The following is a 24,787-nucleotide window of genomic DNA, read 5'->3' as shown; positions in this document are numbered from 1 at the left end:
AAATGTACTGCTTATTTAGTTACCTCGGTGAACTTTGTTGGTCAGGGACAGTCTCTTTGATCATATGTGGGGCATGTGGGGTTGCTTGGAGCTCAGGGATTGAGGGACTCTCAGAGGCTAGAGAGAGTTGACATCCGCTGTGGATGTGTGGTTACAGAGGTGAGACTGTCATTGATTGATTGGCATCTAGAAGTGTGTTCCAGGTTGTAAGTCCCTACCTTCCTGGCTGACTTCAGAAGGAGGGACGGTCACTGATTGGTTGGTTGACTGGCAGACTGAATTCACTGAGGAAAATTTTATTTTTTTATCACAATATTTTTTAAGTGATTCATGTATTGTAGTTTATGATGGGCTCTTACACCATACTGCTCTACAGTCATCGAAAATTATTTAACCCCAGAGTATAAAATTTGTTCCATAGATTCCATCCTTAGGGTACACAAAGCATTTGTTTAGGAAGGTGTTTTTAGGCATTTTTGTTGTTGCTGCTGTAGTATTATTAAGCCAAGTGTTTTAAGTGGTATCCACAAAGAACTGGTTTGGGGGGTGCCTAGGTGGCTCAGTCGTTAAGTGTCTGCCTTCTGCTCAGGTCGTGATCCCAGGGTTCTGGGATGGAGCCCATCATCAGGCTCCCTGCTCAGGGAAGTGGGAAGCCTGCTTCTCCCTCTCCCACTCCTCCTCCTTGTGTTCCCTCTCACCATGTCTCTCTCTGTCAAATAAATAAAATCTTTTTTTTTTAAAGATTTTATTTATTTATTTGTCAGAGAGAAAGAGAGAGAGCAAGCACAGGCACACAGAGTGCAAGGCAGAGTCAGAGGGAGAAGCAGGCTCCCTGCGGAGCAAGGAGCCCGATGTGGGACTCGATCCCAGGACGCTGGGATCATGACCTGAGCCGAAGGCAGCTGCTTAACCAACTGAGCCACCCAGGCGTCCCAAATAAATAAAATCTTAAAAAAAAAAAAAATCTGGTTTGAACAACATTCTATATTAGACTAGTGATAGAAAATAAAGTGAAAACAGATGTGTTTACAAAGCACTTTACCCAAATCTCATCTCAAATCATGACAACCCTGTCAGGTAGGCATTGCCATTCTCATGTTACAGAGGAGAAAACTGGTGCCCAGTTAAGTGACTTGCATAAGGTTAGAACCAAAGTTTTTACTAGGGCTTAACGTTGTCAGGATCAACTATTGACTTACTTGATGGTATTATGTTTTATTCAGAACCAAGTTCAAAAATGACCTTCCTTGGGGCACCTGGGTGGCTCAGTGGGTTAAGCCTCTGCCTTCAGCTCAGGTCATGATCTCAGGGTCCTGGGATCGAGCCCTACATCGGGATCTCTGCTAAGCAGGGACCTGCTTCCCCCCTCTCTCTGCCTGCCTCTCTGCCTACTTGTGATCACTCTCTCTCTGTCAAATAAATAAATAAAACCTTTAAAAAAAAAAAATGACCTTCCTCCAGAATGTTTTCTCTGACTTTAACAGTCATTGATGTTTATATCCAGAGACCATTTTATAAATAGAAGAATAGTGTTTTTAAACATAGGTGTATGAAATTTTTTTGATGGACCATGTAATTGTCTCCGTTATTTTTATTTTATCTCTGTGACTTCTGTCTTATTTATTGGATTTTTTACTTTCTCTAATTACATTACAGTTCCACACCAGCATCTTACAAGTTTCAATGCCTTCATTACTGCCAACATCTAAGGGCCTGGAAACGTCTGAAAGCGCAAAATTGCCTCCTCAACCAGAGACTTCATTCGAAGAAAGGTATGTCATTTATGACCCAACATTGCAATATAAATGTTCAGCAGAGTAGATCAAGCAAACACAAGAGTGCATTGCAATTTATTTACAGACACAGGTTTTACTGTGAGAGGCAAGAAACTGTAAGGCATGTGCCAGGGGACCAGTGTAAATCAATCACTACAGTCAGTTCTGGATTATTGAAATAAAGGGTGTGAAGCAAGAAGTCCTAGGGCAGGAGTCCAGGGAGGTGTGGTGTTCAGGTTAGAGAGAGATTTTAGGGGACTCAAGTTTTATGTCCTAAGTCATGGGGAGCCGCCAGTGGGTCCCAAGCCCCATAGCAATGGTCATGTGGCCCAGGCTGTTCGGAAGAAGGATTTGGGACAGGGATACAGTAGTTTCTCCATTAACAAGTAGAATTTTGAGGGAGCATGTTCTCAATTACTTAACCTTATAATGAGACCAAATAAAAGAAAATTTAATAGAATATTTTAGGGGCACCTGGATGGCTCAGTGGGTTAAGCCTCTGCCTTTGGCTCAGGTCATGATCCCAGGGTCCTGGGATCGAGCCCCACATAGGGCTCTCTGCTCGGCAGGGAGCCTGCTTCCTCTTCTCTCTCTGCCTGCTTCTCTGCCTACTTGTGATTTCTCTGTCAGATAAATAAGTAAAATATATTTTTAACAAAAGAAAATATAGTAGAAAATTTTAAAAGAGAGGGGCAGCTGGGAATCCTCAGTAAATTCAGCAGCTGACTCAATCTCAGCTCAGGTCTTAATCTCAGGGTTGTGGGTTCAAGCCCCATGCTGGGCATGGAGCCTGTGTTTAAAAACAAAACAAAACAAAACACACATGACTGTTTTAAAAGAGAAATCGCTTCCCCAGCACAATTTTTTGTTTTTTTGACAGTTCTGCTTGCTTAGAATATATATGGTCTTTTACTTGTGTAGCACACACATTCCATTTTTTTTTTCCTTTTCTTTTCTTTCTTCTTTTAGTGATGGAAAAATAATCCTTGGTGCTTCTGTTGAAACCCAGCCGTGCGATAGTCTTTCGTAAGTCATGTTCTTGAATGTGGAAAATGTCATTGATACCTGGGAGAGAGGAAGCTTCTGACAAACTCACAGTGACCACTGTGAGAAGCGGATGACTGAGGCCTGAATACATTAATGCAGGTGTGGTGGTTGGATGTCAGGGAAAGGGGAGGTTGTGAGTTAACAAAGAGATACTTGCTCATGGACTGTTATCCATTATCTCGTGCCAAGTGTTTGCACGGCTTTAGCCTTCCTTCATCAGTTTTCATGTGAAGTGCAGTGCTTTGAATTTCAGGTTTGCACTGGCTTGCATTTTGACCCTAGCAGAAAAGAGTCACAGAGAATGATGTAATGGCTGGAAAGGCTGCAGTAGTTTTTTGCATTCTTCATGTAGTAAACCGGTCCATTATCTATGTTTATCCAAGTTTAAGTCTGAATTAGGAAAATCTCTTACCAGAGCAGTATTCAAAGATGAGATCTTCTCTTTTCTCACCAATATCTTTTACTTTATTTGATACTGGACAAGTCTAGTAACTTATGTACACATGAGTACATGAGAATTGCCTTTTAAAAGTTTGTGTATGTGTGTTACTCTGCTTCTTAGAGCTTTTTTCTCTCTCTAAACTGGTCACCTATTCCTGACTTCCATTTTTGAAAAGACAGCCCTGTACACTTGAATGCTAGTTATGTGAAAGGGAAAAAAATCTCTGGATGTTTACAGTGTCACTTCACCTTTGCAAGGATAGCAAACAAATTATTATGGGCAGCCAGGGGGATTTTTCTTGTATGCCTCGATCAGAACTGTAAAATGAACTACTTGGCCAGATTCAGAAAATGGATTCCTTTGTGAATTGAAAAGTAACACTTCTGTCCTTTATTTTAATTACAAGGATTATATATAAATAGTATGTGAGTATTTTAGAAGTTCCCTGGTATATTAACTAAAATTTAAATAAAAATAAAAAATAAAAAAGTTCCTGGTCTAAATGTATACATAAAAGGATACACCACTGGTCCATGGAAAAATGCTGGTTTATTTTCAAATGTTGACATCACAAGGAGAGTCCTAAGTGTTTTTCCAGCTATTCTAACATGTGTGGGACATTTAGAGTTATTGGCAGGACAGTTAACCACCTCTGCTTTTAAAAGAACTCAATGTTATAATTTAGTAAAGCACATAAGTGACTGCCTGAATCCGGATTTTCTTTTATGACCAGGATTCAACCCACACACAGTTTTAGTTTCTTTCCAAGATATTCTCCTAAGAAACAGTGGCACCAGAGCCACTTATTATTAATCCTAATTACTATTATTGTTATTTTTAGAACTTCAAGTCTGCAAAAGTCCAGCAGCCTGGTCAATCTGAAGAAAGAGTCATCAGATGGGGTTGGTTCTGTGTTGTTTCTCTGTCTGTTACCCTGAGACGCAAATATTTAGGGATCCTCACATTTTCCCATTTTCCAAAGAAAACTGTCAAGAAGAGTTTGAGGTTTCTCTAATGCAGATTTATTAGATACCACAGTTAATGGTAAATATTAAGAAGGGTGAATATGAACAGTTGAAACTAGTGTATATAATCACAACTGAAGACTAATTAGCCATTATTGGAAATAAATGGAACTGAGATTGTATAGCTTAGAAGTAGATAAAAGTTTATTTTAATTTCTAGAATTGTGTGTAACAGTTTGTGAATATATGAAGCCATTCCTATGTCCAGATTACAATGGAAAAATGTTTGTGATGTCTGATACATGGGATTGCTTAACTGTCTCCAAAAAACCCAAACTCAGAACCTCCAAAACATGTTATATGAAAGAAACCAGATACGAAAGATCAGATAGTCCACGATTCCATTTATGTGAAGTATGTAGAGTAGATAAATCCATAGAGACAGAACCCAGTTTGGCGGTTGCCAGAGATGGAGAGGGAGGAACGGAGAGAAACTGCTTCCAGGGTGAGGGGTTTTATTTAAAATGATGGAAATGTTTGGGAGCTAGGTGGAGGTGGCAGTTATATAACACCGTGAGTGTACTTAATGTCCCCTAATTGTTCAGTTACTTTTTATGTTTCACCTCAATAAACTGTTGGGGAGGTACAAAAAACAGACAAAACCCCCAACTCTCAATCAGGCTAGTGATATTCTTAATTATCATATTTGGGCTTCCTAAGACCTCACAAAACATCCTTAGGTCACCCGCCCGAGAACAGCTGTTTATTTAATATAGCCACTGTGTATACAGCAAACATTTTGGTGTTCTGTTTTTTTGTCTTTTTTTTTTTAAAGACCTCATCAACAAGGGCTCTCGTTCTTCCTCCAATTTTCAACCATTAACTCTGTAAAGGCTACCTTCTGGTAGGCCACTTCCAGATGCACTCCCTTGACTGCTGGCTCTGAATGCCTTGAGTTGTAATGTAGGTGTCCCTGATAAGGCATGGACTGTGCACACAGCTGTAATTACAGGCATCCTTTGTCCTTTTTTGTCTTGCCAATTCAATAAATGATTAAATGATTTTGACATCTGTGGTGAGACATAGGTAATAGTTGCACTAAACTGTGGCATCTATAAACTTGTAGTTACGATGAGCAATAAATTCAGAGGATAAAATAACCACCTTCAAAGCTTGTGTCCCCTCTCCCCTTTCTCTACCTCTGCAAAAACAAAAACAGAGGGCAGGAGATGTTAGAGGAATGAGGGCATGCAAATCAAAGCATCTTTGGATCCTACTAAAACAATATAATAGATCATGTTACTGGAACTGCTAATTCAAATAACAAGAAAGCTAAAAAATCAACAGTACTTAGAAGTATAACTTAATTACAGTTAAGTTTCGCGATAAAGACCTTGACCTATTAGAGACAGCCAAAGAATCTTCTGAATCGATGAAGAAAAATTTAATTATAACAAGTTTAGTTTTGGTGTTAAGTGTATCAAGCATGTCATAGTGTTTGAAAATTGGTTATCTGTGTCGGGTAACTTGCAGGCAAGGTAATGAATATGTCTCAGAACACCCTCTCAAAAACAAAATGTTTAACGGTCACTGGTTGTGTCCTCATTTGACTAGTAATTCCTTGAGTAGAATATTTAAATAACTGGAGTAGAATCTCTTTCTGCTGCTGGTGTAGAAGCTTGGAGATAACGCCTACTTTGCACAGTGATTATATTACGCTGGGCTTCTGATGCAGTTACGGTACAAAGACTGTGAACTGCATTGTAGCCTAGTCCATGTCATAACCATTCGAAAAATAGGAAGCCTGCTGGTATTCTGGTTATGCAGTACCTTATTTCCATGTCATTGGGGGAATGAGGCAAATAAAATAAAGCTTGAGAATTTCTATGTCCTAAATACTTCACATATGAAGCATGCCGGTTATAGGTCAGTGATGAACATGTTTTTGTTGCTGCTCTTGCTTCCTAAGTAGCTTTCAGAACTGACTTTCTAAATTGTAATATGGTGCTTGGTGTTCATAATCAACTTATCAGTTCTGTGATTCTTTTAAATAAAATCACATGTGTAACAGATCAGGTGTTGTGCCCAGCGTGTACTCCTAATTGTGCACAGCCACGCTGTGTTCCATTTATTATTACTTGTCTTTTAGGATAAAGCTCCTGTAGAAAGCAGCCCATTCAGGGGCCTCCCTCCGAAAGCTCCGGGGCGTGATGCATCCGTGGACGACAACCCCTTTGGCACTCGGAAAGCCAGATCATTCTTTGGGCGTGGCTTTTTTAAAATAAAAAGTAACAAGAGGACAGCAAGTGCACCAAAGTTGGGTACGTATGGCCAGCGTGCTTTTGCTTTAATTCACTCAGGACGAGGACAGGGTCAATCCCCTGCCTTCCCTGGTTCATTGATCTGTGCGTTTCTCGTTCTCAGAAATGAAGGTGAATGCAAGAAACTGACCCCTTGGGTTTAATTCGGTGGTAAAGATAGCTCTGTGCAGGCCATCACCCTGCTCTCCTTGTTGGAGTATAAGTGTAGAGGAAAGACCAAAACCCTTGACACTCTCTGAGTTCATTGTAAACAGCTTCTCATCTGTTTCGAAAGTGGACCAATTAACCCCATATTGTTCCTGCTAATGGAGTCTGCGATGTTGGAAGCACAGCGCAGTGCTTGCCTTTCCTCCCCCGTGTGTATTTTGTGAGTAGGACTTTGAGCTGTGTTTCATTTTGTCATTCTCCTGTGTTCTCTCCATTGGGCTGCGTGTGATTGTGTGCATTGTTGGGATATCTGAAGATCGTAAACGAAGTGCCAGTGCACCCACCCTAGGTATCGTACCCCTGCATGCCAGCCTTCGCCAGTGCTGTCCTCCAGGCTGACTAATCCTTGCTCTTGGTATCTGCAATCTCTAGAAAGCAAGCTGGCAGCGATCAGAAAATGTTGTCCTCGACTCCAGAGAGTTCCTTCCAACTGCTGCTAAAGTGAACTTTCTGGAGAGTCTTTGCTTCCCAGCCTACGTGCTGTTTTAACCCCTGCTAATGACACCTTGCCAGGAGCTCTGGGAGGACCCAGAAGCGCACGGCACCCTCAGAGTCCAGGGCAGGACTCTCCTGCCTCGTACCTTCCAGCTTTCTCACCCTTCCAGTGCATCCTGTCTCACACTAACTCCCAGGTCCTAACAGTTCCTTCTCCATGTCTCCATTATCCCCAGAGAGCAATGTTTTCAGCCAAATCGAGAAGTCTGTAGAAGACATTGCAAATGATTGCTTTAGACTGACTTTTCTTAAGGGAATGTTCTTCTGACATTTATTGCTTTGAAGATGGAAGTGGCATTTAGTGACACTGGAGGAAGATTTCTGGGATATTTAAGGAGCCTCCCCTAGAGTGATTTTAGGAGAGGGGAAACTCCGTTTTCCTTTTTAAAAGTGTGGGGCATGGGAGGGAGGAAACATCCTCAAAACAAAAAAATGGAAACAGGATGCTTTTAGAATGAGGGTGAGTTAGGCAACATTTTCTGGTATACCCGTACCCATGATGGCTTTGGGGTTTGGATGGAAAGGTTCCTTTGGATTTTCCCTGAGATACCCATACACCAACTCATGTGGGTCAGCACAGGTTACTTTTCTCCCTTTGCAGTCTTACATTTCTAGAATACACATGGGATAAATAAAATCCAGACAACATTTTCAAATGTTTTTGCATCTTTCTTAGAAGAAATACATTGTTAATGCTAAGAGCCCAGTGCTGCTTATTATAACCTATAATCACAGCTGTGCTTCGTAGAAAAGTCAACCTCTGCAACTTTTGTATCTTGCTGAAACACCATTTCTGTGATTTTTGTACAACTTTTTCTTTCCCGTAAAAGTGTCGTCTCACACTGAGGAAACAGTACTGCTTGTGTTTGTTAGTGGGGGATCATGTCTTAAGGGGCAGGTAAAAGAATTAAGAAATAGAGAATGCTGGGAGAACTGGGCGTAGCAAATTTGGATGTTACTCTTTCAAGGCAGAATCAACAGACACTGATTTTATATCAAAAGAAAAATGTGTGCATATCCAGTACAGTCTTTTCTCAGTAGGACATAGCAAGTTATAAATAGGAATAACTCTCTTGAAAAAAGACTGCCAGGGCTTGGTGACTAGGATCTGATGTAAATGCCAAAGGAGAGGAGGGAGTGAAAAGAAAATGCCAAAGAGTGTGAATGGGAGTAACAGGAAGAATATTAATTAGTATCAAGGGAATATTAAATAAGAAAATCTAAGAGAATTCTTCTGAGAATTGGATGGATTTGTTGAGTCTAAGATGTTCCTGGCACAGCACATTGGGAATATCCATAAACGTTCAGATCCTGAGTCTGGGGAGAGAGATTAGGACCAGAGATTGTGATACTGGCTGCTTATGAATGAGGGAAGCCATCATTTTGTGCCAGGCACGGAGTGGGTGAACTTGTTCAGAGATCCTGCTGGCAGGAGCCTAGAACAGAATCTCGGAGTGGAAGAAGAGGAGAAAACAGGTCCTATAGCAGAGAAGAAACGATCAGATGACAGATCTGGGAGATTGTCCTAACAAGATGAAGGAGATGATGTTTTTGAAGAATGTGGGAAGAATGTCAGCAGTACCAAGTGCTGCAGAAAAATCGAGATTAATTTAAGTGATCTCAGATCACTTAAAGAATGTGGCAATCCTATCCCACCTTTGAACTTCAAAGAGGTGGTAATTTGTGAGTTAATGAATTTAGGCACAATATCATATGCGATATTATACACATCATTCACTGATACACAGCAGACGGTAAAGCAGAACATAAATTTGTGTTCCATCTGTAATATTTGTAGGGTGGTCTTTACAGACCAACAGAAGAAGAATTTGTGAAGAGTTGCTAAAGTTAAGAAGGGTAGCATCTAGTCATGTTCATTCCGTACTTTAAAACTCACCAAGTATGTATTCTGTTCTTGGGATAGCTGAAACAGAGAAGGAGACAGCTGAGCACCTAGATCTGGCTGGTAGATCTTCCCAGCCGAAAAATTCGCAGATATCTCCACCATCGCCGGATTCCAAAAAGAAATCCAGAGGGATCACGAAACTCTTTAGAAAGTAAGTAACACAGCAGACAACCGGAGGGGGCTTTGTGTTGTGTGTTGCTCAAATGTAGGAATAAATGGAAGATTGCCTAGAAACAAGTATGCAGTTGTAAGGCTTTGCTGTTCCTTTGATGGAAGGAAGATTGTGATCTGGGATGCACTGACTCACTGGGTCTCAGTTAAAGTGTAAATCCAGACATCTTTTCTGACCATACATAAGCAATGTTCTCATTAACTTTAAAGTCCTAAGGTCTCCTCAGGTCTCTACAAGGCAATGTGATGTTGTTTCTTCTATTCAGACTTAGGAGAAGTCAGTCAACTACATTCAACCCAGATGACCTGTCTGAGCCTGAATTTAAAAGAGGAGGGACAAGGGCAACTGCAGGGCCACGACTGGGTTGGTCTCGAGATTTGGGACAATCTAACAGGTGAGAAAAACTGAACGAATGGACTTTGACATCTCTACCCACATGTCCAGGCTATGAGCACTTGTAATGTTAGTATTGTCCCTGGGCTGAGCAGTAGAATCCCTTGCTTACCCCTTTGCCTGGCAGAGGGGTCCGTCATCTTTAGAGCAGTGCGGGTTGGCAGTGGTTGGTGAAAATCATGCAGAAGATGAGGGCTGCGTGAGCCAGGGGAGGAACCAAAGCTAAAGTGTCAGCAACATCTGTGTAAGAATGATTCTTTGACTTCAATCTGACTGAGAAAATAGTTACTCCAAGTACTCTAAAGCATAGCTCTAGAGAGATGGGCTAACATAGCAGTTAAGAGTAGGTTCTAGAGACAGACTGCTTGGATCTGATTGCTGGCTTGGCTGCTTCCTGTAACCTGGGTGACCTTTGAGCAACTACATCCATACTCTACGCCTCCGTGTCCCCTGGTATGAATTAGTCTAATTATGAAGATTAAAGGAGTTTATATGCGTTGAGTATCTGGTAAATAGTAACTGTTCAGTGAACGTTAATGACTAATGGATTCTGTGAACGCACCTACATAAATTCATTAAGACACAAATTCTAACGGAATTTAATCAGGATTAAATAATCCTGAATTTATCAGGACTACGTAATGCTTTATCTGTTAAGACTCTAGGAACTTTTCCTACACCCTTACCACAATTGAGGGCTGTTTTGAAATTACTGTACTGACCTACTGAGCATGAGAAGGATGGGGTTGGCAAACATCTAGCACAAACCATTACACTTAGTCTTTGGAACATGGTTTCTCCTACCCTCGCAGAAGACTGGGCACAGGTTTTATCAAGGAGGAAACCCTGGCTTTCTCCAAACACATGAAGGTCTCATTTGCCATGTGTTCTCTTTATACACAGTAGAGGATCTCCTTGTGCTGTTTTAAAAAAAAATAAAGAAAATTTTTGTTTATCTACATTTTTTTTCCCCCAAAGAGGAACACGATTTACATGTCAAAGTAGAAAATTTGACCCAGAAATTACTGTGATTATGTTTCCCTGTACTCAGTGATGGCATGTTGCGCTCTTCTCACTGATAACCATTTGGAGAGAAACCATAATTCTGCTACAGTTCAAGTTAGACTTGATTTCTTTCCATCTAACCTAGTGTTTTCTGTTTAGAAATTCAGTCTTCAAACCACGTTGACTGAAACTAGTACAGTGACTTGACTTGTTGGTTCAACTTGTTTTTCTTCCACAAATATGTTTCTTGCTCAAACATATTGAATCTTTTGTGGTTTCATTTGAAAATGAAAGCTGTGGTCCTTTTGAGGTAACTTTCAATGCCAGTACCACCTCCCCTAAACATGGACTGAAAAGTAAGCTTTTCATGGTCAAATAGGGCATTACTAGGGAATTTCTACATTCATTCAGTATAAGTTGGTCAACCTTGAGAAGCCACAGGGCTGGCTTGGAATTGTTCTTCACACAGTTGTTCGTTTTCTTATAGCGACTTGGATATGCCATTTGCCAAATGGACCAAGGAGCAGGTTTGCGATTGGCTTGTGGAGCAGGGCTTGGGGTCCTACGTGAATTCAGGCAAGCACTGGATTGCATCTGGCCAAACACTTCTGCAGGCTTCTCAGCAAGATCTGGAGAAGGTGACTGCTTCTCTGTTTTGTTTAGACAATGGCTACTGAGAAAGAGAATATGATTGTAGAATTGTTTTATACTCCAGAAAGGGGAGTGGGGGGAGCCAGTCAGTACTCTTGAAAAACTGTGTTTTCTGCTTCACACTTTTTTTTTTTAATTTAATCGCATGGATTTAACAAGAAGGACCTGATCTTAATGATTCCTTATGAAACATGTAAGCCACTGGCTATTTTAATGAGAAATAATTGTATAGACATAATAATAAACCTTAAGCTCATATTTCTCAGAATCTTTGTGAGGCTTTAGCATTGGCCCAACTTCTCAGTGTAATGTATGCAATTCAACTTTACTTTGCAAAAAGGAAAAGGAAAGAGCCCTACATCTTACGTCAAATTATTTAACATATTTCCTAATTGTTTAACCTTTTGTACAGAAAGAATAGAATTCCAGTCTTGCTGAGGAAGGAGCCTACTAGGGAATGGAACATCCCACTAAACTAGTTGCTGTGGTCTTGGCTTTCTAGGGGCCTTTTGTTCAGCAACATTTCACCAACTTGACTTGGCATGCTGACTGAACAGGATTGTCGGGTCTTTAACACTGGCTTCGTTTGGGGGGAGCTGGCATCTTTTGCCAGTGGCATCTAGCCCATAGTGACAGAATGGTCAAACCAGTGTTTCTGCTTATTATTTCAGGAACTTGGGATTAAGCGTTCACTTCATCGAAAGAAGCTCCAGCTGGCACTGCAAGCCGTGGGGTCTGAAGAAGAAACCAACCATGGAAAGCTGGATTTCAACTGGGTTACTAGTAAGAGATTTTAAATTCACTCATTCATGAATGAGTAAATGAGTGACTGAATGAATGAATGAATAAATGAATGAAGCTGCTTTTTCTTTTGAATCACAAGTACAGGTGTTGCGTGGCTTACTAACAACACCGATTTCTCTCCTGTAGGGTGGTTGGATGACATTGGTCTCCCCCAGTACAAGACCCAGTTTGACGAAGGACGGGTAGATGGTCGAATGCTCCATTACATGACTCTTGTAAGTGATTGGCTCCTGGGAGTTGGGGAAGGGGAGTGTCAAATTGCTTTTCTCTGGAAAGACACAGAAATAGTGAGCAAAATACATTGTTTTCACAATGATTCCACCAGAGTTTCAGGGTGTTGCCTTAACTTGAGAAGAGCCAGAAGAGTTTCTGTTAAGTTGAAGTCAGAGGATTTGGTGATTGCAGTATCGTTGGGAAATTTAAAACTTGGATTTAAGCTGTATGAAGGCTAATCTAAACTCAGCTCTCCAGGAAGATGGTTTTATGTATATTCGACAATGTAGACCCTGAAGTGCACGCTTTGAAGGGGTAAATTTTCGCATAATTTTATATGCGAATTATATGTTATGAAGATGCTTTGTTTTATTTTATTTTAGATTTTATTCATTTATTTGAGAGAGAGGGTGAGATAGAGCACGAGCCCGGAGAGGGTCAGAGAGAGGAGGAGACTTTCACTTAGAAGGGAGCCTGATGTGAGGTTTGGTCCCGGGACTCTGGGATCATGACCTGAGCCGAAGGCAGCCACTTAACTGACTGAGCCACCAAGGCGCCCCTCTCCTAACGATGTTTAAAAAATAGAGTGTAGAGTGTCGAAGCCCTGGGGGTTTCTGAGTTACACATTCCTATATGCAGTGACTGCTCAGAAGAGACCACCCTTTTGACCTGACATCTAGAGACCCGTCTCCTCTCCTCCCTTCTGCTTTGGAGAATGTTACCCAAAACCTGCCTCCTTTCTCTCTTTAGCCCCGTTCCACTAGGGGAGTAATCGCAGAGGCAAGAAGTAGACTGAGGTGGACTCTCTGATTCCTGCATTACTGTTCCGTATTTTTATCCTTCCATCTAAGAGGTAGAAGGACTTTACAACAGTGGAAGAGACGGTTTCCAGGAGAACTTGTTCTAGATTCCGCAGTCCTGTTAGTGCACTGCTGCTTTAGATTCTTTTCTTTAAAAGGCCTTTTGTGAGCTACGCTCTGGAACCAACCCCGAGAAGTATCTTCTTTAAGTTTGTTGAAAATTTGGGGCATCTGGGTGGCTCAGTGCGTTAAGCCTCCGCCTTCAGCTCAGACCATGATCTCAGGGTCCTGGGATTGAGCCCCGCATCGGGCTCTCTGCTCAGCAGGGAGCCTGCTTCCTCCTCTCTCTCTCTGCCTGCCTCCCTGCCTACTTGTGATCTCTGTCTGTCAAATAAATAAATCGTTTTTTTAAAAAAAGTTGTTGAAAATTTCAAACAGCTTATTTTTCAATGTCAGAATTGTGGGGTTCCTTTCATGGGATTCATTTTCTTCTCTGTCATTGAACCAAAGTCCGTACCTTGGTGGGCACCTGCTTGTAATAACACGAGCGCGTGGCACATTGCATGTATACTGTGTGCCAGACACTCTTCCAAGCTCCGTACTCCTATGAATACTCCAGTTTCAGCAAGCCTTGAGGTGACATTCTTGTTATCCCCCAGTGTTTAGGTGAGGGAATGAGAAACTTGAGAAATGGGGTAGCTCAACCAAGTTTCCACAGCCAGAAAGTAGTCAGAAGTCACAGGGTGTTTGAACCCAAGATGTTTCCAGATTCCTCCTCTTAATAGCTCAGCCTGCAACAAATTCAGTAAATACTTGCCTGCTTGTCTAGGTAGGTATGCTTCTGCACGAACGTGAGTAGATTCAGGCTTAAAACCACAAGAAAAGTGCACATAAATTTTGTGACTATAAAAGAGTAAATCATCTTAGACAATTAGACCTCAAAAGTTCTGAGTCACAAAAATACCTATTTGAACATGATATCCTGGGCTGGATCCTGGAATAGAGAAAGGACCTAGTGGAAAAGCTGGTGAAATCTGAGTAAAGTCTGTAGTTTTAATTACCATTTTTTTGTTTATGTTAATTCCTCAGTTTTGATGACTACATTATGGTTATAGAAGGTGTTAACCATTAGGGAAAGCTGAGTGAAGGATATATGGAACTATTATCTCTTCTTTGGCAACTCTTTGGTAAATTAAAATTACCTAAAAGATTTTTTTAGGGGCACCTGGGTGGCTCAGTGGGTTAAGCCCCTGCCTTCGGCTCAGGTCATGATCTCAGGGTCCTGGGATCGAGCCCTGCATCAGGCTCTCTGTTTAGCAGGGAGCCTGCCTCTCCCTCTCTCTCTATGCCTGCCTCTCTCCCACTTATGATCTCTCTCTCTCTGTCAAATAAAAAAAAAAAAAGAAGAAGAAGGCGGTGGCACCTGGGTGGCTCAGTGGGCTAAACCCCTGCCTTCGGCTCAGGTCATGATCTCAGGGTCCTGGGATTGAGTCCGGCGTCGGGCTCTGCTTAGCAGGGAGCCTGCTTCCTCCTCTCTCTCTCTGCCTGCCTCTCTGCCTACTTGTGATCTTGCTCTGTCAAATAAATAAATAAAAATCTTTAAAAAAACAAAAGATTTGTTAAAAAATCTAAAAATAGTATCTGTTTTGATTTAAAACAGCCCTCTAAAAAAAATGTCTCAAGCTAAAATAATTTGCATTGTATTTACATTGTAATCACGTATTTAGATTTTTTTAAATCTGAAAAACTTGAATTAGTTGAAACTGACCCACGTGGAAATGTTTTGAATGGGTGTCTCAATCTTAGATTAAAATGTGTTGAATGCCTTCTAACTTACCATAAGGAAGTGCCTTAAAGAAATTGATCCAAAAAAAATTCAGGAAATAATTTTGCTGAGTAGCTTTAAGAATTTAAGCTGATTGTCCAATATTTTTATTTAAAAACTATTTCTATAATAGATTATCACCCCCCCCCCACCACCAACAAATGTGTTTATCAGTAAGGTGTGTCTAAAATGGATATTTTTCTTGTTTTATTTTCTTGATGTGTTTGGAAATAGACTGGTGCTTATCTTGACACTGCCCTCCACATCACCTTCTGAAATAATTTGTTTTGGTGTGTTTGGTATGTTTGAAATGTTCCCAATAACCACAGACAGGAAAGTTACACCTGGAAGGAACTGATGGTGATACATGTTGCTACTAATAACTTCTTCATGTCTCCTTTCTCTTTAACTCTCACCAAAACCTTCTCATCGATCACAGACTCTGCTGGATAGAGCATAATAATCAAGAACTAGAGATTCCTTGAGGCTTGGGGAATACTATAACAGAGATACTTTTCTGATTTTCTCCCAAATGGTGATGTGCCTTAGTTCAGCAAACCTAGTTCTGCTGTCCTCACGGAACATCATGGGCTCTTAACTCTTTGCTTTATCACACCAAATCAAAGTGTAACCCAGCCAATTCCTTTCCAACTGTGCTCTACAGAGCTGTGGGGTCTCACGATCCTGTTTCAAAGTGTCCGGAAGAGAAACAGGTGAAACTTGGCTTCTGTTGATACAACACTAATTTTTTGGTGGTTGTTTTTAATTTGGGGTCCTGGAGAGGATTTTGTTGGGAACAGGAAAAAAAGTGTTCTGTTACCAAATAAAGGGTTTGAAAATACAAGCGCTCGAGGCCTGTTGGTAGAGGGGTTTCCTAGTTTTACTTGTTTTCTGAAATTTCCCTGAGAAGGTCCTCCTGCTCTAGGCCAGCTCAGTGAACTCCTCTTTTTGTTGTTGTTTTGTTTTGTTTTTTTTTCCAGGATGACTTACTGTCTTTGAAGGTCGTGAGTGTGCTACATCATCTCAGTATCAAAAGGGCTATCCAGGTCCTGAGGATCAATAACTTTGAACCGAACTGTTTGGGGAGGCGGCCGTCTGACGAGGTAGCACCTGAGGTTGAGATTCCCGCTGCATGCGCTCTCCATGCACGGGACAGCTGTGCGGGCAAAACAGACACACGAGTCTTCATGGGCCGGCAGGGAAGGCTTCTGCCATCCTCAGAGCCTCAAGTCCAGCCTCATTACCTTCTCGGGCTTTATTTTCCTATATCCCCCCCATTGTGATGGGTCTACCTGTGTAACCACAAAGATTGTGTTTTAATTTCCCTCCCTCCTTTTCTCAGGTGTCTCTTATTTTCTTGCCTCCTTAAGCCACAGAGTTAAATATCACTCTAGAGACTTGTTTTCCTAAAGCACTGCTTCATGAGTTTGTGAAAAAAGCTTGGAACACTGGCACGGATGCCTCAAAACAAAACTGAGATTAGCAGACCCCTTTTCACCTTTTCTGTAAATACTTAGTGGGATGTCGAGGGAATTGTGCTCTAGAAGGCAGACTTTGTAGAAGGTGCAGTTTGAGTGTTTGGGATCCCACAGTCAATGGACTAACGCTCCTTTTATTTTACTTTTTTCATAAAAAATAAAATGTTCCAGATTTCATTGTTTATGCACCACACCCAGTGTTCCATGCAATACGTGCCCTCCTTAATACCCACCACCAGGCTCACCCAACCCCCTACCCCCCTCCCCTCCAAAACCCTCTGTGTGTTTCTCAGAGCCCACAGTCTCTCATGACTGAAGCTCCTGGTGGTTGTTTGTTCTCACAGAACAGCGTCACCCCGTCCGAAGTTCAGCAGTGGACCAATCACCGGGTGATGGAGTGGCTGCGCTCCGTGGACTTGGCAGAATATGCCCCCAATCTCAGAGGCAGTGGTGTCCATGGTGGGCTCATGGTAAAACTCTCTTTTAATTGAAAAACTGACTTCTCATTTTGTTTCCATCAGTCAAATGAGTTAGGACATTATCAGTTTGCTTGTCATAATCCTAGCACCATCAAACTGAGCCCTCCTGTAACCATTTCTAGGGAGTCTTTACTTTCCGAGTATTTTTCCCCATCATGTATTTGTATCATGTAGGGTTAGATCAGATTTCAATCCATTGTCTCTTATCTTATGTGACCATCTGGCCACTGGTTCTCATGTGAGGCGCAGCACCAAAGGCGTGAAACACCTGCCACATCCAGATTCTATTTCTGCACAGTGATATAAGGAGTCGCCTTCCAAAGGCTCCACTTTGGGGAGCTACAAGCCCTAACTTTGGAATGCATGGATGTTGGGAACGGCTCTACTTCTCACTGGCTTAGGCAAAATAAAGATCTATAGCTTGAAAATCAAAGTCCATGCTCGGTCTCTCTGGGCTGTTGTGGGATCATTGGTGATGACTAAATGAAGGAACTTTGCCAATTACAAAGCACAGGGCAGACATGCATGATACACAGTGCCTTAAATGACTTTTTTTTTTTATAGGTTCTAGAACCTCGTTTTAATGTAGAAACAATGGCTCAGCTATTGAACATCCCACCAAGTAAGACCCTCTTGCGAAGACATTTGGCTACTCATTTCAACCTTCTGATCGGGGCCGAGGCCCAGCACCAAAAGCGTGATGCCATGGAGTTACCAGATTATGTACTCCTGACAGCCAAGGCCAAAGTGAAGGTTGGTTTAGGCTTCTGTCTTCTAATAACTGGTTAAAGCAAAAACTAAAGCTGGGGCTTGGTTTTGACCTGACTGTCCCATTTTCTGGAGTTTCCTGAGTCTTGTGGATGGGATAATGGTCTGTGCATCTTTAAGAGTAATTAAGAAAATGCATTTTTGCAAGTGTCTTTCTGGGGGAACCTTTGCTCACATTTATTCTATTAGAGTTAACAGTGATGAAGAAGATGACGTTGGGATGCAGTCAATGTATTGCCAATGCAGAGTCCATGACTTGGGCTCAAACATTGATTGCAGTTGTTCTATGGATAAATCCAGCAGAAGAGGAAGATTTCTCACACAGATTCAACTTGTCTGGCTTGCAATGAACCAATCTTGCAAGTTAGAAAAAGATACTTAAGAAATGACTCAAGGTAGACCAACAGAGAATGGCTGTTTCTGGGTATACCCAGATTCATGGGTCATACCAAATTCAGATTACATTTTCTTCTTTTTAATCATTTCTCTGTGAACTCTTATGAGTCTGTTATCTCAACCAACTTAATGTGGAGATAGAGTTTATCAGCTCTTCTGCAAATTTGTACTAATTTCTTTATATATAGAAATATAGATATTTCTCTCTCTCTCTCTCTTTTACCTCCTCTACCTGCCTGACACTTTCTCATTAGCTCCCTTTCTCTCTTAAGAGATCTGCCAGATTTGAAACTTCTCAAAGACTCTGTTCTATTTAAATTCTCACCATCAGCCTGATCACCGTCTGCTGAACTGATAGTCTCAGGGACTATGCAGTGACTCAGATGGAGTTTCTCTTCCAAGTATCATTAGAAATTCTCTCTCCAAACAAGCGAGGATTCCTTTAGCAACCTCAGTTCTGTTATGGAAGCATAGCCGGCATACAGGATAATCCTAGCTTCCCCTGAAAAGAAAACACAGTTAGGACCATTCTCTTTTCCTGATCTGAGATGGGAAAACCTTGCAAAACTGGATTCATCCCTGAGAAATATCATTGCATTAAGTCCTGTTTAATCAAAAACTAAGGCTCTTGGCATTTTTTTGCATATCACCGTGACTGCGCAGCTAATTGGGGTGAATAAGTAGAACGAGCTTAATCTTCTGAGATTCATAATCTGGATCATTTATTATATTTGGGCACATCAATCATACACACACAGGGTGCTTTTATTTTTGTCACACCAATTTAATCATCCAATTGCTTTTCTCTGTAAATGGAGTGAATATTTGAATCATGCATATTCTCAATTCTCTGCCATATGAGTTTTATTAAATCCCTGGATGTTTGCTTTTCTTTTAAAGCCAAGGAAACTTACCTTCGGCAATTTTTGGAAACTGAGAAGGAAGAGACAGGAAGATAGGGAAAAATATATTTGTCCTATGGAACTGGGACATCCATCAGGAAGTACCTCTAAGAAGGGATTTAAACCTGGATTGGACACGCGTCTGTATGACGAAGATGATTTGGACTGGTTGGAGCAGGTAAAGGCAATAGGACATGCCTGTTTTCTTTCAAGTTCCTCCAGCCATGAAACACTAAATGGAAACTTGATGCACTGTGTCTACTAATCAGTTTTTTCTCTAATATCTGAAAATATAATAAGAAAATAATAGTCAATAGCTTCCCAGTTGCTTGCTATGTCCCAGGCACTATCCTCAGCAGTTAACGTATGTCAGCTTTCACTGACAGAGCCTTGTCATCCTCAGTGTAGGGGGAAGGAAACCGAGGCACGGAGAGGCTGAGTAACTCACCTGAGATAGAAGAGCAGCTTGAAGACCTGGGCTTCCAAGCTGCCAGGCTGGGCTGTTCACTGATGTTATACTGTCTCTGGGTTATGGAAGTCTGTGTATTAAGTCAAGTGGAAATACACAGCTCATGTAGTCTTTTTCAATGCAAAGTCCTGGATTTGAGTATTGCCCCCTAGTCACCAATCCTTTGATGTCATTGTCAATATCAGAGCATTAGGCTAGAGGTGCCAGTAAAGGGACATTTTGGCTCATTCTTAGCCTCTGGTTGCTGTAACGAAAGGAGGTATCCCCAGAAGTGTTCTGTTGCTCCCAGCCCGTTTCATATCACTTGCATTATTTCTTCTTCGACTTCTCATTTTGCTGTCCTTTCTTTGAAATGATGCAACCGAGTAGGTCACATGATGGGTGTGTTCTTTACAGATGGAGGATTCAGAAGACACAGTGAGACAGATACGGGTGTTCACCGAAGGCATCAACAATCTAACGGTAAGTCTGTAAAACGAAGTTAAAATGTTATTCTACAGGGGCACCTGGCTGGCTCCGTTGGTGGAGCGTGCGATTCTTGATGGGGTTGTGACTTCGAGCCCTACGTTGGGGGTAGAGATTACTTAAAAATAAAATCTTTAAAAATGAGAAGAAGTTTAAAATAAAAATGTTATTCTAAAAAGATATTTAAAATAACCCCAAAGGACTGCATGTTTTAACGGAGCGTGTGTCGTGCCGAGCTCCTGCTTCCTGTTTCATGACCCCATCCCCTTGTTTTCCAGCGCAAGTTAAAGGAGGACGACATGTTTCGGGATTTTGCCGCCCGTTTCCCCAGTGCCAGCATCACTGACGAGGACTCCAATGTTTAATCTGAGCACTTGGACGAGCACGAGGAGCCCCTTGGCTTTCCTCCACCTGATTTTTCAAACAACTCAAAGAATCTAGAACAAACAACAGATTATATACAATTGATCATTCCACCTTCTCGGAAATGGACACAGAGGCCTGGGTTGCGGGGGACAGCGTGTGCCTATTCCGAAGACGCCATGAAAAATGAGACACTGGTGAATGAGAGTGTAGTGGTCTGTCCTCTATTTAATGTAAAAATCTGTGATATATTTAAAGTGTTGCATTTAATATGAGTGTTTTACTGTAGCGTTTCACGTTCCCATTCAACAGTACCCAGGATTTGGGGATCAGGAAGCAGTGCGTGGATGATCTCGTCACGTCAGTGTGACAACACTGTAGCTGTCAGCATAGGACATTACATGCTTTCAAAATCCGTATGTGGAATTTCCTCAAGTGTTCCACGTGCCTGCTAAATTCCAGCGGCCACCTCCACTTGCCACCTCTTGTCCTATTTTATATATTTTTCTAAATACGTGTATATATTTAGTACATAGAAAATAGAACTTTTATTTTGTGACATACAGGAGATGATGAAAGCAAATGCAGTGCTCCAAACAGTCATATACCAAGTGGTCCTCGAAAGGTTGGGATGATCTCTCCTTCTCCAAGCTGAATTTTAATGATATTAAAAATGAGTTAATATTGATCATCCCAACTAAATTAGGGTATATGAAATGCCCCTTCTCTGATGACACATCACCCAGTTAATTGTTGAAGAGTTGAAAGTTTCAGCCTTCATCTTGGATCCTTTAGCCTCAAAAGGAAGAACACCAGGGACATTTGAATACTATTAACTCAAATGAATTCAGAAGTTCCCCCCCAAATTTGTAGAAATTTCTGAAGAAATCAGACCCAAACAAAAACCTTCACAGTATTAAGCTGCTTATTTTCCTTCTTGCTGAGTATCTCATGACATCAAAATACTAACGATCTACCTACTGTTATTAATTGTATATTTCTCAGGCTATCAGTGGATGGGATTTTTTTATGTTAAGCTGAATATGCATCTGAACATTTCGTCTCAGAGTTCAGTAACGCTGAGGCTGCACAAGGAGTTTTAGAATGGCTATATATTGATGAGAAAACGTAATTCATGTTTTTAGCACAGGGCCCAGATGACATTTATTTCTAAAGGAAATAGCGGTGGCAAAAACTTACTGTGTTTATCATTATTTTTAGGGGTAGTCGAAAAAATAACCTATTTTTTATTCACTACTACACTTCCCACGATAGCCAACATGGTAAAGACACGTCACAAATTGGTGTGGGGAGAGGCAGTTCAGTATGTGCCCATGGATTTGCTTATAAATTCTATTTGAATATCAGTGGTGTGATCTTGCAAGTTCTTAGCAGGTTACCAAGCTTTTCAGCAAGGGCCTATAATACCAAATTACTGTTTATTCGTGACTAAAATGATCTGATGCTAATAATAATCCTTTACTCTCTACTATTCATTGTCTGGTAACTGTATTGGACTCTTACATACTAGTATTTTTTTTAATGTGAACATATGTCACCATTTGAAAAACAATTTCTTATTCAAACCTGGTTAAAAAAAATATGCCAGAAGACTGTTAGAGATGCCAAATATTCTTTATTCAGGGCAGTGTAACATAACTGATGATATGTGATAAAGTTAAATATTTTTTTGATGAGATATATTTTATTTACAAAACATTGTGCACTGCTGGTTTTAACATATGAAAAGAAATAAAGTCAGTTGATAATTGTCTCCTGTTTTTATGCTCTGTGACTTTATTTTCCTTTGTGCAGAATACCCAGTAGGCTTTATTTCTGACCTATTAGAACAGTGACACAGATGCTTTATCATTTGCAAACTCCCATAAATTTCATGGGGGAGGGTTATAGCTTATATCGACAGGTAGAAATTTGAGGGCTCTGAGGAATTTCTGTACAAAAGGAAATAGGCAGCTGGACTGGGTGCGGCGTAAGGAATCCTAGTAGAGGGGTTATTAGAAAAGCAAAGGGAAATGACTCGCCATCAAAGTTGAAGAAGTTTGTTTTAGAAGGAGATGTATATTCCTTTAAAGAACTAAATACTGTCTTTAAGTAAAATTTGAAAAGCGGAAACCTATCTTGGAAGAGATTGCCCAATATTAGAAGTGGAATGAACATCGCTAGAGAAGAACAGATGTTTTGGTGAGAGTTAATCATCTCTAACTTAATAAACCAGCAGGAATGTGTGAATACAACACACCTCATTGGCAAACAGAGAGACCGGGCATGTTTGTTTAGCTGTGTGTCTATGTGCTCAGCTACGCCACGTCAATGCTGAGTCAGAAAACTGGGACTGCATTACCAGACATGACTTCACTGTAAAACACCGTAAAACTTCTCCGAAGAAGTCATTCTGCATGAGCTTCATACGTTCGATCTCCGGAAGCAGTATTGATCAGGTGAAGAGGAAATATGGGGCAAAACTCATCGCAACAGTTGCCTCCGAAGGACAGCAAAGAGGATTCCAGCATCTGTGAGGTTGTCAGCGAGGCTATAGTCCATGCAGCTCCGAAAGTGAGGGAGTATCTTGGATTCGAAGATCCTCTGAGCAATCTGTGCCCAGCTTCCAACACTCTGAACGAGATCTTCTTAATCCACTTCATCACTTTCTGCCAAGACAAGGGAGTGGATGAATGGCTCACCACCACCAAGATGACCAAGCACCAAGCTGTACTGTTCGGGGCAGACTGGATTTGGACTTTCTGGGGAGCCGACAAACAGATCAGGCTTCAGCTGGCAGTGCAAACTCTGCAGATGTCTTCCCTCCCTCCTGTGGCATCTCAGCCCTGTGACATGTCCCCTCCAGAATCCAGGGCAGGGGGGTCTTCCAGGAAGAGAAGTCGATTTGATAAGCTTGAAGAATTCTGTCACTTGATAGGAGATGACTGACTGGGCCTGTTTATCATCTTTGGGGTGCCAGGTAAGCCCAAAGACATCAGAGGAGTAGTCCTGGACAGTCAAAAGTGAGACCGTGCGGGGCCAGTTGCCAGGACAGAAGGCCGTGGCACAGTTTGTCCTGGAAACGGAAGAGTGTGTGCCCATCAGAAAGCTGCTGGGGAACTGTCTGAGTAAGAAAGATGGGCTGAGAGAGGTGGGCAAGGTTTATATTAGCATCCTCTGAACTGGACGTGGGCAAAGAGACTGTAAGGCAAAAAGGAAAAAGTATTTCAGCGAGCTCATCCACATGCATCATCCCAGCATGGGATTTTTTTTTTTTTTCTCTACCCACCCTCCATTGCAAGAAAATAATCACCTGGATCAAAGCATATAATGTCATGACAACAGGGGGGGAAAAAACCCTGCTCATATTGCAGGGAAAATTAATTTATTCAATAATAAAAATAAGAGGAGAGAATAAAGTCAGCCTTGAAGTTTGATTTGCTAAGAAAAAGTCTTTAATTGTTTAATAAGTCTAGAACTGTAAAGTGTAAAATGTATTTTTACTGCTTGGGTGGGAGGTGGCAGGGTGGGGGATAAGCTGGTCCGTGAGACTACAGAATGGGATTAATTACACTGACAGCACCAGTCCGATTCAGGACCCCTAAACAAAACCTCATTCCCTCTCTTCCTATGAGCTCTGCCCTTGATCCCATCTCCTCCCCAGCTGCTTTTTCTGCGCACAGAGACTCTTGGTAGGATTCACTTTGGGACTTGCTTGAAGTGTCCACTTTCCCTAGGCGTTAAACACAGTGACCCCTGAGGTGCCTGGGTGGCTCAGATGATTAAGCATCTGCCATCAACTCAGGTCATGATCTCAGGGTCCTGGAATTGAGACCCACATCAGGCTCCCCGCTTCTGCCTCTCCCTCTACTACTCTGTCTGCTTGTGCTCTCTCACCCGCCCTGTCAAATAAAACATTTAAAATAAATAAACAGTGACCCCTATAGCAATCCCTCGTAATGATGATTAACATGTATCCACTTATAAAAAGCATTTTTGCTTAAAAGCCTGGGTGGAATTGTAATAGTAGTAAAAGAGAGGAAAACTAAGTGAAGCAAAAAGTGCTTAGGAATGTAAATGAAAGATTCATTCACATGATTGGTAAATGCCTAGGTTTATGTCAGGTGTTGTCCTACACCCTTCCAATCCAGTAGTAAGAACAAAGTCCCTACTCTTGGCGATTTCTCTTTTAATGATGGAAGACTGACAATTGACAAATATATGATTATATAAAATGCATCTTAAAAATATATCTAGTGTTATGTGAAAGCACGGATAAAGGGATAGTGAGTGAAGGGGGTACTACTATATATGGGGTTTAGGTTAAGGAAGACCTCTGAGAAGGGATAATTGACCAGAGATCTGAATGAAAAGGGAGAGCATTAGTACAGAGAGATCTGGGAAAGAATGTTCTAGGCTTAGAGTACTGCAAAGGCAGAGCCTGAA

At 41.4% G+C, this 24,787-nt stretch overlaps 1 protein-coding gene and 1 pseudogene across 2 annotated transcripts in view; both read left to right on the top strand.

Annotated features, from left to right (window-relative positions):
• LOC309870254 (liprin-beta-1-like) overlaps nucleotides 1–16,304 on the top strand; it is a gene marked incomplete at both ends in the record, with an annotated part of 48,629 nt that extends 32,325 nt beyond the window's left edge. The window contains 11 exons of the mRNA XM_082742438.1: nucleotides 1,657–1,772; nucleotides 2,745–2,801; nucleotides 4,106–4,175; nucleotides 6,379–6,550; nucleotides 7,014–7,046; nucleotides 9,177–9,309; nucleotides 9,596–9,724; nucleotides 11,216–11,366; nucleotides 12,051–12,162; nucleotides 12,310–12,398; nucleotides 16,002–16,304. Coding sequence (XP_082598564.1) covers nucleotides 1,657–1,772; nucleotides 2,745–2,801; nucleotides 4,106–4,175; nucleotides 6,379–6,550; nucleotides 7,014–7,046; nucleotides 9,177–9,309; nucleotides 9,596–9,724; nucleotides 11,216–11,366; nucleotides 12,051–12,162; nucleotides 12,310–12,398; nucleotides 16,002–16,304 — 1,365 coding nt within the window. The remainder of the gene's footprint in view (nucleotides 1–1,656; nucleotides 1,773–2,744; nucleotides 2,802–4,105; nucleotides 4,176–6,378; nucleotides 6,551–7,013; nucleotides 7,047–9,176; nucleotides 9,310–9,595; nucleotides 9,725–11,215; nucleotides 11,367–12,050; nucleotides 12,163–12,309; nucleotides 12,399–16,001) is intronic.
• A 6,507-nt stretch (nucleotides 16,305–22,811) lies between these two features.
• Nucleotides 22,812–23,568, top strand: LOC309868510 (rab15 effector protein pseudogene; annotated as a pseudogene). Its single transcript has one exon. The product of its transcript is annotated as a rab15 effector protein pseudogene (transcript).
• The last annotated feature ends 1,219 nt before the right edge of the window (nucleotides 23,569–24,787 follow it).

Source organism: Mustela nivalis (genome assembly GCF_964662115.1).
Source record: "Mustela nivalis genome assembly, chromosome: 7".
NCBI classification, from domain to species: Eukaryota; Metazoa; Chordata; class Mammalia; order Carnivora; family Mustelidae; genus Mustela; species Mustela nivalis.
Note: the sequence above shows the minus strand (reverse complement) of the source record. Positions and strands in the feature narration are given on the sequence as shown.